Source organism: Daucus carota, chromosome 1 (assembly GCF_001625215.2).
Source record: "Daucus carota subsp. sativus chromosome 1, DH1 v3.0, whole genome shotgun sequence".
Taxonomy (NCBI): Eukaryota; Viridiplantae; Streptophyta; class Magnoliopsida; order Apiales; family Apiaceae; genus Daucus; species Daucus carota.
This window is the reverse complement of record NC_030381.2, coordinates 35,775,134-35,788,797: the sequence shown is the minus strand read 5'-3', so window position 1 is coordinate 35,788,797 and position 13,664 is coordinate 35,775,134. Positions and strand designations below refer to the sequence as shown.

The 13,664-nt window shown below is 31.4% G+C and overlaps 1 protein-coding gene and 1 long non-coding RNA gene across 2 annotated transcripts; one reads left to right on the top strand and one right to left on the bottom strand.

The window, feature by feature from the left end:
• Window positions 1–258: 258 nt before the first annotated feature.
• On the bottom strand, window positions 259–1,089 carry LOC108213883 (uncharacterized). Its single transcript, XR_001805397.2, has 2 exons — window positions 942–1,089; window positions 259–774 (listed from the first exon to the last, which is right to left on the bottom strand). It is a non-coding gene; the product is annotated as an uncharacterized LOC108213883 (long non-coding RNA).
• Window positions 1,090–11,392: 10,303 nt separating this feature from the next.
• On the top strand, window positions 11,393–13,356 carry LOC108214247 (desiccation-related protein PCC13-62). The gene is made up of 3 exons (XM_017386156.2): window positions 11,393–11,767; window positions 11,982–12,207; window positions 12,833–13,356. Exons 1-3 carry the CDS (start codon window positions 11,421–11,423, stop codon window positions 13,202–13,204), a joined length of 945 nt encoding a protein of 314 aa, XP_017241645.1. The 5' UTR covers window positions 11,393–11,420; the 3' UTR covers window positions 13,205–13,356.
• The last annotated feature ends 308 nt before the right edge of the window (window positions 13,357–13,664 follow it).

Below are 13,664 nucleotides of genomic sequence, written 5' to 3'. Positions count from 1 at the left end.
ATTAATTTTTATAAAATATTTTATCAATTCATTATTTATTAATTTAACTGAAAATTATCTGATTTATGAAAATTTTCTGATTATTTATTATTAAATTCTAAATTAATATATTAATAACATAATTTTTATTCACTATTTTTACGACCATACTCTTGAACAAATTAAACAGTAACTTTTCTCTCAAAGTCAAAATGTAATTTTGCTATTCATATCTTCACTACTCATTACAGTACAGAGATTGAATGGTACATACACAACTAATGAAATTTGATATATTTCTGGATCAAAATTGTATCTTACATAAATAAGATTGTTACATGACAAGCCATTGATTTTTCAGGCTTCAGATGCTACATGTATTGTATCCTACTAAGTAAGATAATCTAACAGCTCAGGAGGGATAGACAAGGAAGGAGAAGACGAGTTGAGACGAAACGAAGAAGCACAAAGAACGAAAATATACGGCGAATCCGCGGTATATTTTGTGAAACACGATGAGAAGCAAGGACAGAAGACGAGAGTCGGGGTCTTACAAGGTCAAGAAAAGGTCTTACAAGGTCAAGAAAAATGACCGGAAAACACACACAAAAGGCAACAAGTCAAAAAATGAAAAGAAAAGAAGGAGAGATGGGAGGTAGGTATGGAAGAAAAGCTCAAGTAGGATAGCACCTAAATTCTAAGATGAACCGACCACCATTGCACTCATTGAGTCACTTTCATCATCATCGATGGGAGGAACTTGTCCATGTACATGACTTTTTGCTCCAAAGTGTCCTGAAAATTTAAATTGAAATTAGATACGGTTTCGAGTGAAAGCCGTCTCCTGATATCTCGAGATTTTAGGAGAACGGGTACAGTAACTGTGTGGACATAAGTACTTGTACATGAAATGATAAGAGAAGAATTAGTTAAACATAGCTTGGCAGCTAAACTTTCCTTACCTTGTAAAAATTTATGCCTAGCTTTCTGCTTTGATCTGTTGTCCCGCTCCCCCATGGAAATCTTAGACTCTGCCTCAAGTCTTTTGAGTTTGAGAGAGAGATGGAGAACAAAGAGAAAAGTATGAAGTACTAGTGGTGACTGGTGAATGAGAAAATGTCAGGATGGATGGGTTTATTATAAGGAGTGTCAGTGGGTTTCTCAAGTTATTTTACATCGGAAAGAAAATTGTAATAATAGGTGTAATTGTTCCTCGGTCAAAAAAAAACCGTGCAAAGAAATTTACAGATTTACAGATTTGTTGTAAGTTCAGAAATTTTTATATGATGCAAAGAAATTAGAGTTGTTGATTTAAATTTAGAAAATTATGAACATAAAAGATTGACCGCGGTAAACATGTGTATAATCTGTAAAATATATCCTTACGAATAAATTTGCAATTGGGGAAGTAGGAGAAACTATTTCATCGGCATTGGCCTCATTACCTTTGTAATTTATTTGTCCTCATTACTTTTGTAGATTTATTGCAAGAGTAATTTATAACATATATTATTACTACAACAAAGATTTTTATTATTATCTTTGAAAAAATAGCATCAAATTCAAAGCAATATTCACGTGGGTGAAATTGGAGTGAGCAGGAAATGCAATAAAAGTTATAAAATAATTACAAAAAAATAGCGACCAAATATGAGTTTACTAAATTTTTTATAATAGATATTGTGAAGAAAAATAATAAAGAAGTGAATTGACTTCTTTTCAAAATAAGTAGATTAAATTTCTTGCGCAAATGGTTTGGAATTGTCGAATTGAATGATTAAATTAATGAAAAATTATAATTATTTTTTCCAATCACCTCTAATTTAGCGTATGAATTTTCATTAATTTTCTTCCATTCCATAAAGTCAGCCTTCAAAGTGTACACTGCTGGCGCAACTACGCACAATCGAAGAAATATTTTACGTCAAATATAGGATTATATTCTAAAATCAAATAACATCAAATATATTTGAGTTTTATAAATTTAAAAAAATATAAAATTTTAAAAAGCATTTATATTTTTAAAATCAATACAAATAATTAAAATGAAAGGGTATCACATTTTACAAATAATCTATCACCGAACACAATTTTTTCATAAATAAAATAAAATAAAGAGAACTAAACTATAAAAAAGTTATTCTACATTTAACGAAAATAAAAATAATTGTAACTAACATATACTAATTGATAAAAGAGAACTACTTGTCACTAATCTACAGATAATGAAAGTCCCGACAATGTTAACAAGTTTTATAACTTGACATGAGCTTGGGTTACATGCTAATGATAATTATTAGGTCGAGTCATTTGTAAGCAACGAAACAAAACAAATTTTGAATGCACCTTGTAGCCAGTCTAGTTCTATGTAAGCCGGTGTCTTAACTTTCTTTGTACACAACCTAATATCTAGAACTAGAATATCCAAACTCTTGTATTTCGTACTTATTCGTTTAATACGTATTACATACAATCAATCATATGCAACAAGAAGAAAGGGATTTAGAAATTTGCTTTTAGTCAAGGTCACTTTCCTATAGACGTATACACCTGATAATCTTTATAAGAAATATGTGTGAACCATATCCATGTTATAACATTTTACGATAAAAGTGGCCATCAAAGTTTTAAATTAAACTTATGACAAAAAATAAGTTTTAAACTAAACTCAAATAATAATTCACATCTGTAGTTAAATGATCATTTTTTTGTGTTTTTTTCTGAAACAAAAATGTTAATTTAATAATAAAAAAACCATACAACATGTGCACAAATTATCGAGTCAAACAAACAGTAAAATGTAATCGTATGAACGATAATTAAACGATATTTCGAAGATAATGTATATACAAATACAAGTACTCAGTTCATGCATTCTCGTTAAATTAGTGGTACATTCTTCATCACTCCCGATGGAACTACATTTGAAATCAAGATTCGGCTTACAATCAAGAAGGCAAACAAATCTCTTGTCAAAAAAAGAAAACAACCTAAAAATACAAGCTGAAAATAATTATAAAAACGAACTGAAAACAAATAAAAAGCAAAAAAAACTTACATCTGATAGTCGAAGTCAAAATATCTGCGATTAACTCTCGAATTCGATAAGTTCCGCTTGAATCTAAGAAGAAACTAAATCAAAAGCTCTGAAAATATAGATTATTAGATCTAGAAGAACAAGCCAAACCTAATCAAAGGGATATAATTTCTTACTTGAACAGAAAGATTATTGAAGAAAATAAATCAACTAAAATAAATAAAAGAGTTTGGAGCTTTCTAGTAATGATAAAAACTGATCAAAGATAACAGAAGTAGCTATTTCAACGACAGAGAGAATTTTAGATTTTTTGATAGATAGGTGATTTTCTTTTCCAGTTGTCCTCGAGTGTGTACTTAATTATATAGAAACAAGCAACCATTTTTTGCTATGATGAAATATTATTATTCGCTCTAATCTTATAAATAATGATTATCTCCTACATATTTAAAAATTGCTTTCAATAAAATTCATAATTTAACGAAAAAATTCATGAATTTTAACTTAACAATCATAAAAAAGAACTAATAAAGCAATAAAATAAAGTATGCAGCTTCATGTTATTAACAAAAAGCAACTGAAAAATTTTGTTGATTGTTCTTATGAAACCTTCAAAATAGAATGTATCAAGTGAATTAAAAAACAATATATAAATTGCTTGATACTTCTGGAGAAAACAAATTATAGTCTGCTTGGTTATAATAAACTATGATTTAGGGTTTTGTCTTATATTTTTAGAAAATTTTATTTTGCATGTAATAACATAATATAATATATTATAATACAATATAATATAAAATATATAATAAGCTTATCGTGAATCGGATCGGATCATTAACAAATCGGATTTGACCATATCCATATCCATTCTTTATCAGACAGAATTATTATCGGATTGGATTATTAGCAATCGGATTTTTTTAATAAGGATCCATATCCATTTATATAACCACGAATCGGATCGGATATCCGATCCATTTACAGGCCTATATCAGACAGTAAAAGAAAATTGTTAGTAAAATATATTGTACTTCTTCCGTCCCTTTTAATAAGGATCCATATCCATTTATATAACCACGAATCGGATCGGATATCCGATCCATTCACAGGCCTAATCAGACAGTAAAAGAAAATTGTTAGTAAAATATATTGTACTTCTTCCGTCCCTTTTACATTGTCTTTTTTGAGAAAAAAAATTATTCTGAAATTTTTGTCTCATTTCTCTTTTCAAAATAATTTTTTGAATGTTTTTTCAAAAATATCTTTTAATACAAGTTTTCATGTTTGACTACTACACATATATACATAAATCAATTTAATTCAATATATATATATATATATATTAGGGTTGACAAGTAAATCAAATACTCAACTAATTTTTTACTCCCTCCGTCTCAATTTATAGGTCCATTTTGGAATAAACACACATTTAAGAAAAAAGTTGGTTAGATAGAATCTTATGTCATGTATCATTAATAAGTGTATTGGTAAGTGAGAATATAGTTGAGTTTCAACAAAATCACAATAAATATAGGGATTTAGTGCATTGAGAAATGAGAATAATGTTGAGTTTCAAAAAAATCACAATTAATATGTAGATAAATTTGTATTGAAAGAAGAGAGGGACAAGTATTCTGGGATAAATTTTTTTCCCAAACTGGACCTATAAATTGAGACGGAGGGAGTAAGATAGTGTAAATTTTTGAAAGAGAACATGTAAGAGGATCGAGGGAGTAATTAAGAAATGGCCTAGGTGTGGGGAATGAAGCCATATCGGCATGCGAGAAAGGAAAGACGTGTTTAAATATGATTCTCCTAATGAACGCTGATCACGGTCTTCTAAGATGCGGTCAACTAATAATGTCACCATGAATTTTGGCCAGCACAATTTTTATTACTTTAATCATTGATAATTAATTACTTTCTTTTAATTTCACAGTTTCATTCCACGTCTGATTTCGATTTGTTTAAGTACCAAGAGTGGAATGAGTTCAGCACCGAAATTAATTGAAAGCTAGCCATATGGTATGTTCAATAATTTTGCCGGCATCATGTCTCTAAAGAATTTGTGGAAAGGGTTTAGTGTGTGTTTATATTTTAATAATCAACATAATGTTGAATTAATGAAATACGATTTTACGTCATGTTGATGTTACCAACATGTCATAATCTCTTATTAAGAGCAACTTCAAGGATCATCTTCTTAACTATAATGAGTTTATGTGGACAAAAATAAGGATTAAGTGAAAATTGTTTACTTCAACCTTCCTCTCTTTACTTAAAATTTTTAGGTGAGAGAAAACAAAACCCCTTGTTTAAAGTAAGTCTCTATTTTTTCCCTCTCTCATTTTCTTTCATTTTTTATTTCCCCTCCTTTTTTTATCTCCCTCATCATAGTAGAAGTTCTAATAAAATATTATTATTTTCAAATATAGGAATGAATATAGGGAATACCGTTGGAGTAATATAACTTTTTGCTTACCTAAATTTTAAGTAAGCATGGGGTTTGCTTTAATATAACTAATGAGTTGATCAGTCCATTTTGTATTTATCAAACATTCATAAAAAAAACTATACATCATTAATTGAATTTGAACATAATTGATAAATGTGATAAACTAATTTTTTACAGATGAATCGGAAACTTTTCGATAACTCTCTCCTTTTATTCCTGTTTTTGCCGCAACCGTTTAGGTTTGTAATATTACGTACTGAACGCATCGATGATGATGACTAGCTGTGTGCCTTTGTCATTAAGAAAACAAAACATACGTGGTTGGATAATTCAAAATGTATTCTTAAATTACCTTTCCTTGAATGAGACATCTTTATATCGTTATAGGCCAGCCTCTTAATAAGTAAGGACAAGAAATAGAAAGACAATTTTGTGAAATTCTTCCGTCTTTTTACCAGATTTAAAAAGACTACACACACTTGGATTTTATGAAGGAGTTGCTACTCTCATGTCTATCTTCTGTATATAATTATATAGGTCTATTATATTCTTTTGTCTCATGCACCCATCACATTCGAAATGTAATTGTGTTTTTTGCATTATTTTTCCTTTTGTTTCTTGAGAATATATTCATAAAAAGAATAAAAATTAAATAAAAATCCGTGCAATGTATTGATCTTTTAAGTATGCATGTCCCGTTGAAGGAGAAGATGTCGAAAACAAATATACTATCTAACAATAATTTTTGTTAGATACTAGGAACGAGTTACATGTCCAGACCTCTTCTTCATATCTAACAATAATTTTTGTTAAACAGATCAAATTATCAGCATGTGACTGTCTGCTAAGTGCTAAAGCTATCAGATTCTCACTCTTTTCTTTATGATTTTTCTTCACTCGGCGTGCACTATTATTTTAAGATGTATATAAAATTATGTAATTTAAGTTTTAATTTTTTTAATAAAAAATTAAACATCAGTTTTTATTCATACGAAGAGAATTAGAATAAAAAAATGAAACTAGTTTGAACAGTTCTCCCAAATGAGCTAAAGGTAGAAATGTCATATGGGCCTACTTTAAATAGACCATGATCTTGGGGCTTTTCATATCGAATAATATAAACATTAGGCTATTAATGGGCTGGTGAAGTTTCACTAGTTTGGGCCTTCTTACTGCTTAGTAAATGTTTTGAAGCTCCGAGTCCATTTATTAGTTAATATTTATGCTGCTATGCACTTGTTTGGTACTGCCGATTATTTTGATTAACCTTTTTCTCGCAAATGCTTATCGGGTTCCATCATATTACGTGATACGAACTCTAGATCAGAAAGTCCATACTCATTGCCTGTGATGATGTTTGTTACTTAACTCAACTGTATTGTTCCTACCGGCTAGCGTTCTAACTTCTAATTCATGCTCTCTTGGAAAACAATATGATCCTCTTAAGCTCATACTTCGTATATTCAAACTTAATATTTATACTTTGAAAATATGAGAGTGACATTTTAGAACTGTTAAAAAATAATACAATTCTGGTAAGCCCAGGCTCGCGGGAGACTGCTACTAGTTGTGGTTGAACTTAGACTCGAGCAAATATCTAATCTGCCACTTTGATGAACTCAGAACTATTTACGGAAGAAAAAAGTTATTTCAGAACAAACTGATTTGTGTTTCTATGGCCTGTGAGGTTGTAACTGTCGCTGATGCCAGATGATGTGGCCTATGATCATTATAATTTTAACTCGCGAGTTTTGTAGCTTGTTTCTTGTACTTATTTCCTTCAGCCCATCCGTTCACTTCCTACTGGTAAAGTAGTGTCAACTGTTAGACATTTGAAGAAAGAGGACTTGAGTAAAACTGATACAATTTCGATAGATTGGCAATCAAGGTTGCTATATCACATTAGATTTGTCAATCCCTCGGCAACCTCTATCGGAGATGCTCTTAGAATTATATGTCCACAGATGAACCTTATAGTTCAAGAGAAGAAATTGGACCGCCACTTTTGGACAATCTCTGGTCTCATGGACAGAGTAGTTTAGGCAGCTCAACTAGTGGATTGTGTTCGGGCCGGGGCCATACAGTTGAAAGTTTAAATGTTTAACATAAACGGCTGAAAACTTTAAGTTTGTCAATATCAAACTTCTCTGAGGAGTCCTAGAGAAGATGCCATTATTTAAGACCATAACAAAATCTGCATTATATGATCATGATAATGTTCGAATGAAGTTCAAGCATACATACATAATTGATAACCAATTTTTGTATTTCGCTTATAGATATTTCAACAACTTCAACTAATCTAGTATATATGCAGGGGCGGATCTAGGAAACATCTATGTTTCAAATTTAGACAATTCCATTGCCAGGAAATGATATGCACTATAGGATTCTACCACTTACTGTATATATCCACATTTACATTTAAAGATAATGAATTTGGTATGGAAAGCATTGAAACTGATGGCATGTAGGTAGAGTGTAGGTTTACATTATTCAGATAAGTAGAATTCGAGAAATACAAAAATAAAGCGAGTCAAAGAAGAAACATAACATGGTGTCCTAACTCCTAGTACAACAATTTTGACGATTCTAGCTGCTTAATCCCCACCATGCTCTGTTCATGCTCCGACTCAATCGCGTGCAACTATTCTATTTTGTGTCAAATACATGCATTCTTTAAAATATTATTAGGCTTATCCTGTTTGATAAGTTAATACTTCAAAGACCGAGACATAAAGATTTGGCGTGATTGAAATTGTCCAAAGGTCGGTATTGAATTATTTGGTGTATCTGTGTTATATTATCTCGTAGTGTTTTAAAATCTTTGATTTAGAAAAAAAATTCTTGATTAATTCTCAAAAAATATTTGGCTGATTCACTGATTATAGTTTCATTTGACTAGATATTTCTAACATATCGAAAAAATCTTTTTAAATCCTGAATCGGCAAGTCAACCGAATTCAGATTCCTATATAACTATATAGACACGTCAACTGAGTTCAGATTTCAAATTTCTACATAATCGTAGGTTTAATAAATCATATAATATGATATATTTTTGCATCAATGGATAGAGCGTTAAAGAGAAGAAAATTATAAATTGCTCTGGAAAAAAAAACAGGAATATAATTGCATTATTAATTTCTAAACATTTATACCTATGTTTACAGACCTCTTTTCTGGAGGTCTCTCTCCCTCTTTATGTGTCTTATGTTCTCTGTCATGTGCTTTATCTGTGCTTAGTCGTTTTGGATTTTTTTATGAAACTCGATTTTGTGTTTTTATTTCAAGATTTCAAGATTTTTGCTACAGGCTAATACAACATGACAGTAGTGACGGTCCTGAGCCACTGGTTCAACATTTTACATTGTCAATTGTATATGTAACTTTCTCATCAGTCATCAACTGCTTCATGCTTGGAGTATACAGAAAACTATAGACATTCTGGAATGGATGTTATGTAAATTAAAAGTGGTGTTTGTTTAGGACTTAAAAGCCCAGCTTCTGAGTATATAAGTTGGAACCACTTATTCGTAGCGTTTGTGCAAAAAGTTGAGAAGCACCTATAAAAAGCTAGGAATGCTAGTTTTTGTTTCACGACTTCTACTTATTTCCCAAACACTTTAATTACTTATAAGTCTTAACTTGTTTCCAACTTCTACTTCATTTTTTTATTTTAAACAAGAAGCACTTATTTTAAACTCATTCAAACGGCTCCAAAATATATGTCAAATCCAGAATCAATATCCAAGACAGAAACCCTAGTACGGAGGATATCGGTGATCGATTCTGCACTGGAAACAGTACTTGAATCATGTCGTTTGGTTGAAGAGTAACTGAGTAAGTATGGGGTTTAACTTCCTATTGAAAAAAAGGATTATTTGACTTCGAATTTCATTAAAATTGAAACTGTGTAAAAACAGCTTTAAAGTGAAGTTAAAATGTTTTGACCCCAGCGGCCAGCACATTCTATTTTCATAATCAGTTAAGATGTGATATAAATTTAACCATTTTATGTCGGTAACAAATATTCCTACTGTAGTAAGTGTCTACAACACGTGAAATGCCTTCAGGATCAGTTCACAGATATTCACATATCAACTATTCTATTGTGCTGCGAAAGACACAAAACAATAAAACATATAGGCAATTAGGCCTTCTCTCTCCTTCACAGCTGGACCAAGAAAAATACATAAATATCACATATGGTGTATAAAAATATTTGAAGAAATAGAACGTTCCAAGAGCATGATAGGAATGACAATTTCAAATAGGGGATCGAGCTATTAGATAAAATTTACCAACCCGAAATATAAAAATGTGATTTTAATATATATTTTTACGAACGGTGTGAGATTTTGTCATCCTTGTGCACTAACTAAATACTTAAAAAGGACTATTTTTAATATTTAACACACTACTTAGCACACCCCTCCTCACTCGATGATTATATATTGCATGAACATAAAACATGAGTCTCGTTCTACAATCTACATATTCTAAAAGAGGCATCATCGGGTAATACGGTCAAAGAAACGTTTGCTTACATATATCACAGCTGCATTTTCATCTGAAATATTTATTACATAATTTGGCTAGTTCTGCATAATAAAACAACGTCCAACTTCCAACGTCTAGTGAGAGATCAACACATTCATAATCACTTATCCAAAACAGCAGCACATTAGGATCGTTCTGTTATCAATGACGCGAGCTGTAACAGAGAGTATTCCGGCCCAAGACCTCATACATACACATATATGTACTCCCTCCGTCCCAGTCATTTGTATACAAATGGCTGGGACACGGAGACCAAGAAATTGTGTAAGAAATGAGTAAAGTTAGATGAAAAGTGGGTAAAGTGATGGGACTCATTTATATTTAATAATAGATTTGAGATAGTGGAGGAAATTAGTGGGTGTAATAGTGTTTATATTATTATAGAATGGAGATAGTGGAAGAAAATAGTTGGTGATATTATAAAAGTTACTACTTTTGGAATGTATACAATTGATGGGACGTCTCAAAAAGGAAACTGTATACAATTCATTGGGACGGAGGGAGTACATGACTCGTTGAAGATGCATGGATAACTCACACCTAACATAAACACGCAAATGTGTACACCAGTTGAAGATAAGGATACCATAATATTTTAAAATCTGTTAAATGACAATCAAATACATTCATATTCTAAATATAATTTATAATCCGAAAAAAATACCCTGAGATTTGTTAAAATAAAATAGTCGGGAAGCGGAATCATTCGATTAATCTGTCGCTTTAGGATTTATCGAGGATTTTTTTGGATAAATCAAATATTTTAGCCAAATTCAGAGTTCAATAGACAAAATGATGAAATATGAATTATTCGGGGATTTTCTAATAAGTTGGATGGGAGAATTAAAATTTTGATTAAATACAACCAGATTTTATAAAATAATTCAAAATTTTAATCGAATGTTTTAGGATTTTGATACGCTTTTTAAATCAAAATTGAATATTCTTGGATTTCAAAAATAAAAGTATCTTTAAAAATCACAATGGAATACATCCTTACGTAACTAATTTCATTAAATATCATCAGATTTTTAAATATAGTTTAAGATTCTGATAATTGTTACTAGATTTAGTAGCATTATTTAAAATTTTAATTAAATATTTTAAAATTTAAATTTCATACTCTCATATTTCATAAACAAATCTTTTTCTTTTTAAATACACCTTTAGCTAAATAAAACAAGGCAAAATAAAATGAATAATAGCCATGAAACTGATCCTATTCTATCTCCCGAAAGTCTTTGTCTTAACAGGTCACTGCACACGCGTCAACTCCAAATTTGACGCTACACTCTCCTCTCTCTTTCCATTTTCTCTGCACCTCCTTTCACTATATAAACACCCCTCTACACATTCACATAATTTTATCCTCACTTCTAGCTAGCCATGCCATCAATGTCTTCTTCTATGAGCTTCTTTTTATTTTTATGTTTTATCACCCTTCTCTTTGTACCTAGCTTTCATGCTTCTGATACAGATCAAGATCAAGATTCTGGAAACACCCATGCAATCCTTCCAAGATCAGATATTGATCTTTTAGAGTTCCCTCTAAACTTGGAATATTTTGAAGCTGAGTTTTTCTTGTGGGGAGCTTTGGGCTATGGTCTTGATGTTGCTGATCCGGCTCTTGCATTCGGTGGCCCAAGCCCTGTTGGGCCTAAACGTGCAAGACTTAGCCCTTTGATCAGAGATATTATAGCCCAGTTTGCTTATCAAGAAATCGGTCACTTGAGGTAAAGATAGTCATGTTGTCGAAATCATCATCATTATTATTATTTTAGACCTTTTTCAAAAATATTTAATTGGTAAAATTGTTTTCAACTTGTTTGTAACATCTATGAATCCTTGTAACTTCAACCTTATTTTTAAAAATTAGTTTGAAATACTGGTATTTTTATAAATTTCTATTTTTTTATATTACTGAAATTTTTAGTATTGTTTTTGCAGGGCTATAAAGAGCGCAGTTAGAGGATTTCCAAGGCCGTTGCTGAATCTAACTAAAGAATCATTTGCAACAGTGATGAACAGTGCATTCGGAAGGCCTCTAATACCCCCGTTCGATCCTTATGCTAATGAAATTAATTATCTCCTTGCCTCTTATGTTATTCCCTATGTTGGACTCACCGGTTATGTTGGTGCTAACGCTAAACTTCTGACTCCCCGTGCCAAAAGGGTACATTTACCTCATTCTTAACTTCTCAGCTTTCGACACATGCATAAATAAAAAAAATCACCAACCGTATATTTTTAGCTCCGTTTCAGAATTCTGGTTCAGTCACTATCTTGCATAAATTATATTAACTGTTTAGACCTCCATATTTATAGCTCCGTTATAAAATTCTGGTTCTGTCTTTAATATGCATTTAGACTTAAATACTTTTCTGGTGTTATAGACCTCCATATTTATAATTCCGTTATATAATTCTCACCGTCTTTAATATCTGTTTAGACTTTAATACTTTTCTAGTGTTACAGACCTCCATATTTATAGTTCCACTAGGTTCTGCCACCGTCTTTAATAGTATTTGATTAGACTTTTATTTTTTTCTGGTGTTATATAATTTTGGTTCCTTCGGGTATTCAGTATCCGTTTAGACTTTTATATCTTTCTAGTTGTATTTCAGAATTCTGATTCCCCGCTGTCTCGCATAATTATATCACTCTAGACGTTTATAATGTGGTTAACTTCATGCAAGCGTAAATATCTGTAAACATGAACAATCGGTCGTTCTTTTAATTAAAAAATTAATTAAGTTTTCTGCTGCAAGGTTACTAATATGTGTGTATGTATTTACCAGTTGGTGGCGGGTCTATTAGGTGTGGAATCAGGGCAAGATGCTGTTATAAGAACATTGCTCTACGAGAGGTCACTGACGAAGGTGAAGCCTTACGGTGTGACTGTGGCGGAATTCACTGACAAGATTTCGTTGCTGAGAAATAAGCTTGGAGGTGAAGGCTTGAAAGACGAAGGGCTGATTGTAGGAAAAGCTTGGGGAGCTGAGGGGATGATCAGAGGAAATGTGCTAGCTGGAAATAAGTTTTCGATATCGTACGGAAGAACTCCTGAGGAGATACTGAGGATCGTGTATGGAGGAGGAAATGAAAGGAGACCTGGTGGTTTTTACCCTAAAGGAGCTGATGGTCGCATTGCTAGATCTCATCTTATATAATTGGGATTGTGTGTGAGAGAGAGGAAAGAAGGTTTGATCAATAGAATGTGTTAATGGAAGTGTAAGTTTAGTTGGCTGGTCCAAATGTTCTGATTCTGGTTGTAGCTTTGATAGTTAAAAATAAGCAGGAATGAGGAATGCGTGTTTATCTACTCATGAGTTTTTGAGTTTTGAGGTTGGTTCATTTTCAACATTTAATTGAAATATGTTAGGCTTTGTCTGTAGTTCTTCCGATTCAAATTAGCGGTCCACTTAAAATACACATATTTAAATTAACCGTCCACTTAAAATATACACATTCGCTATCATATAATGTAGAATAAAATTGATAAATATAAATAAGAGATATATTAGCCGTCCACTTAAAATATACACATGTTCGCTATCATATTATGTAGAATAAAATTGATAAATATAAATAAGAGATATATGGAAATATGATTTTACATTGAAAGTTGGG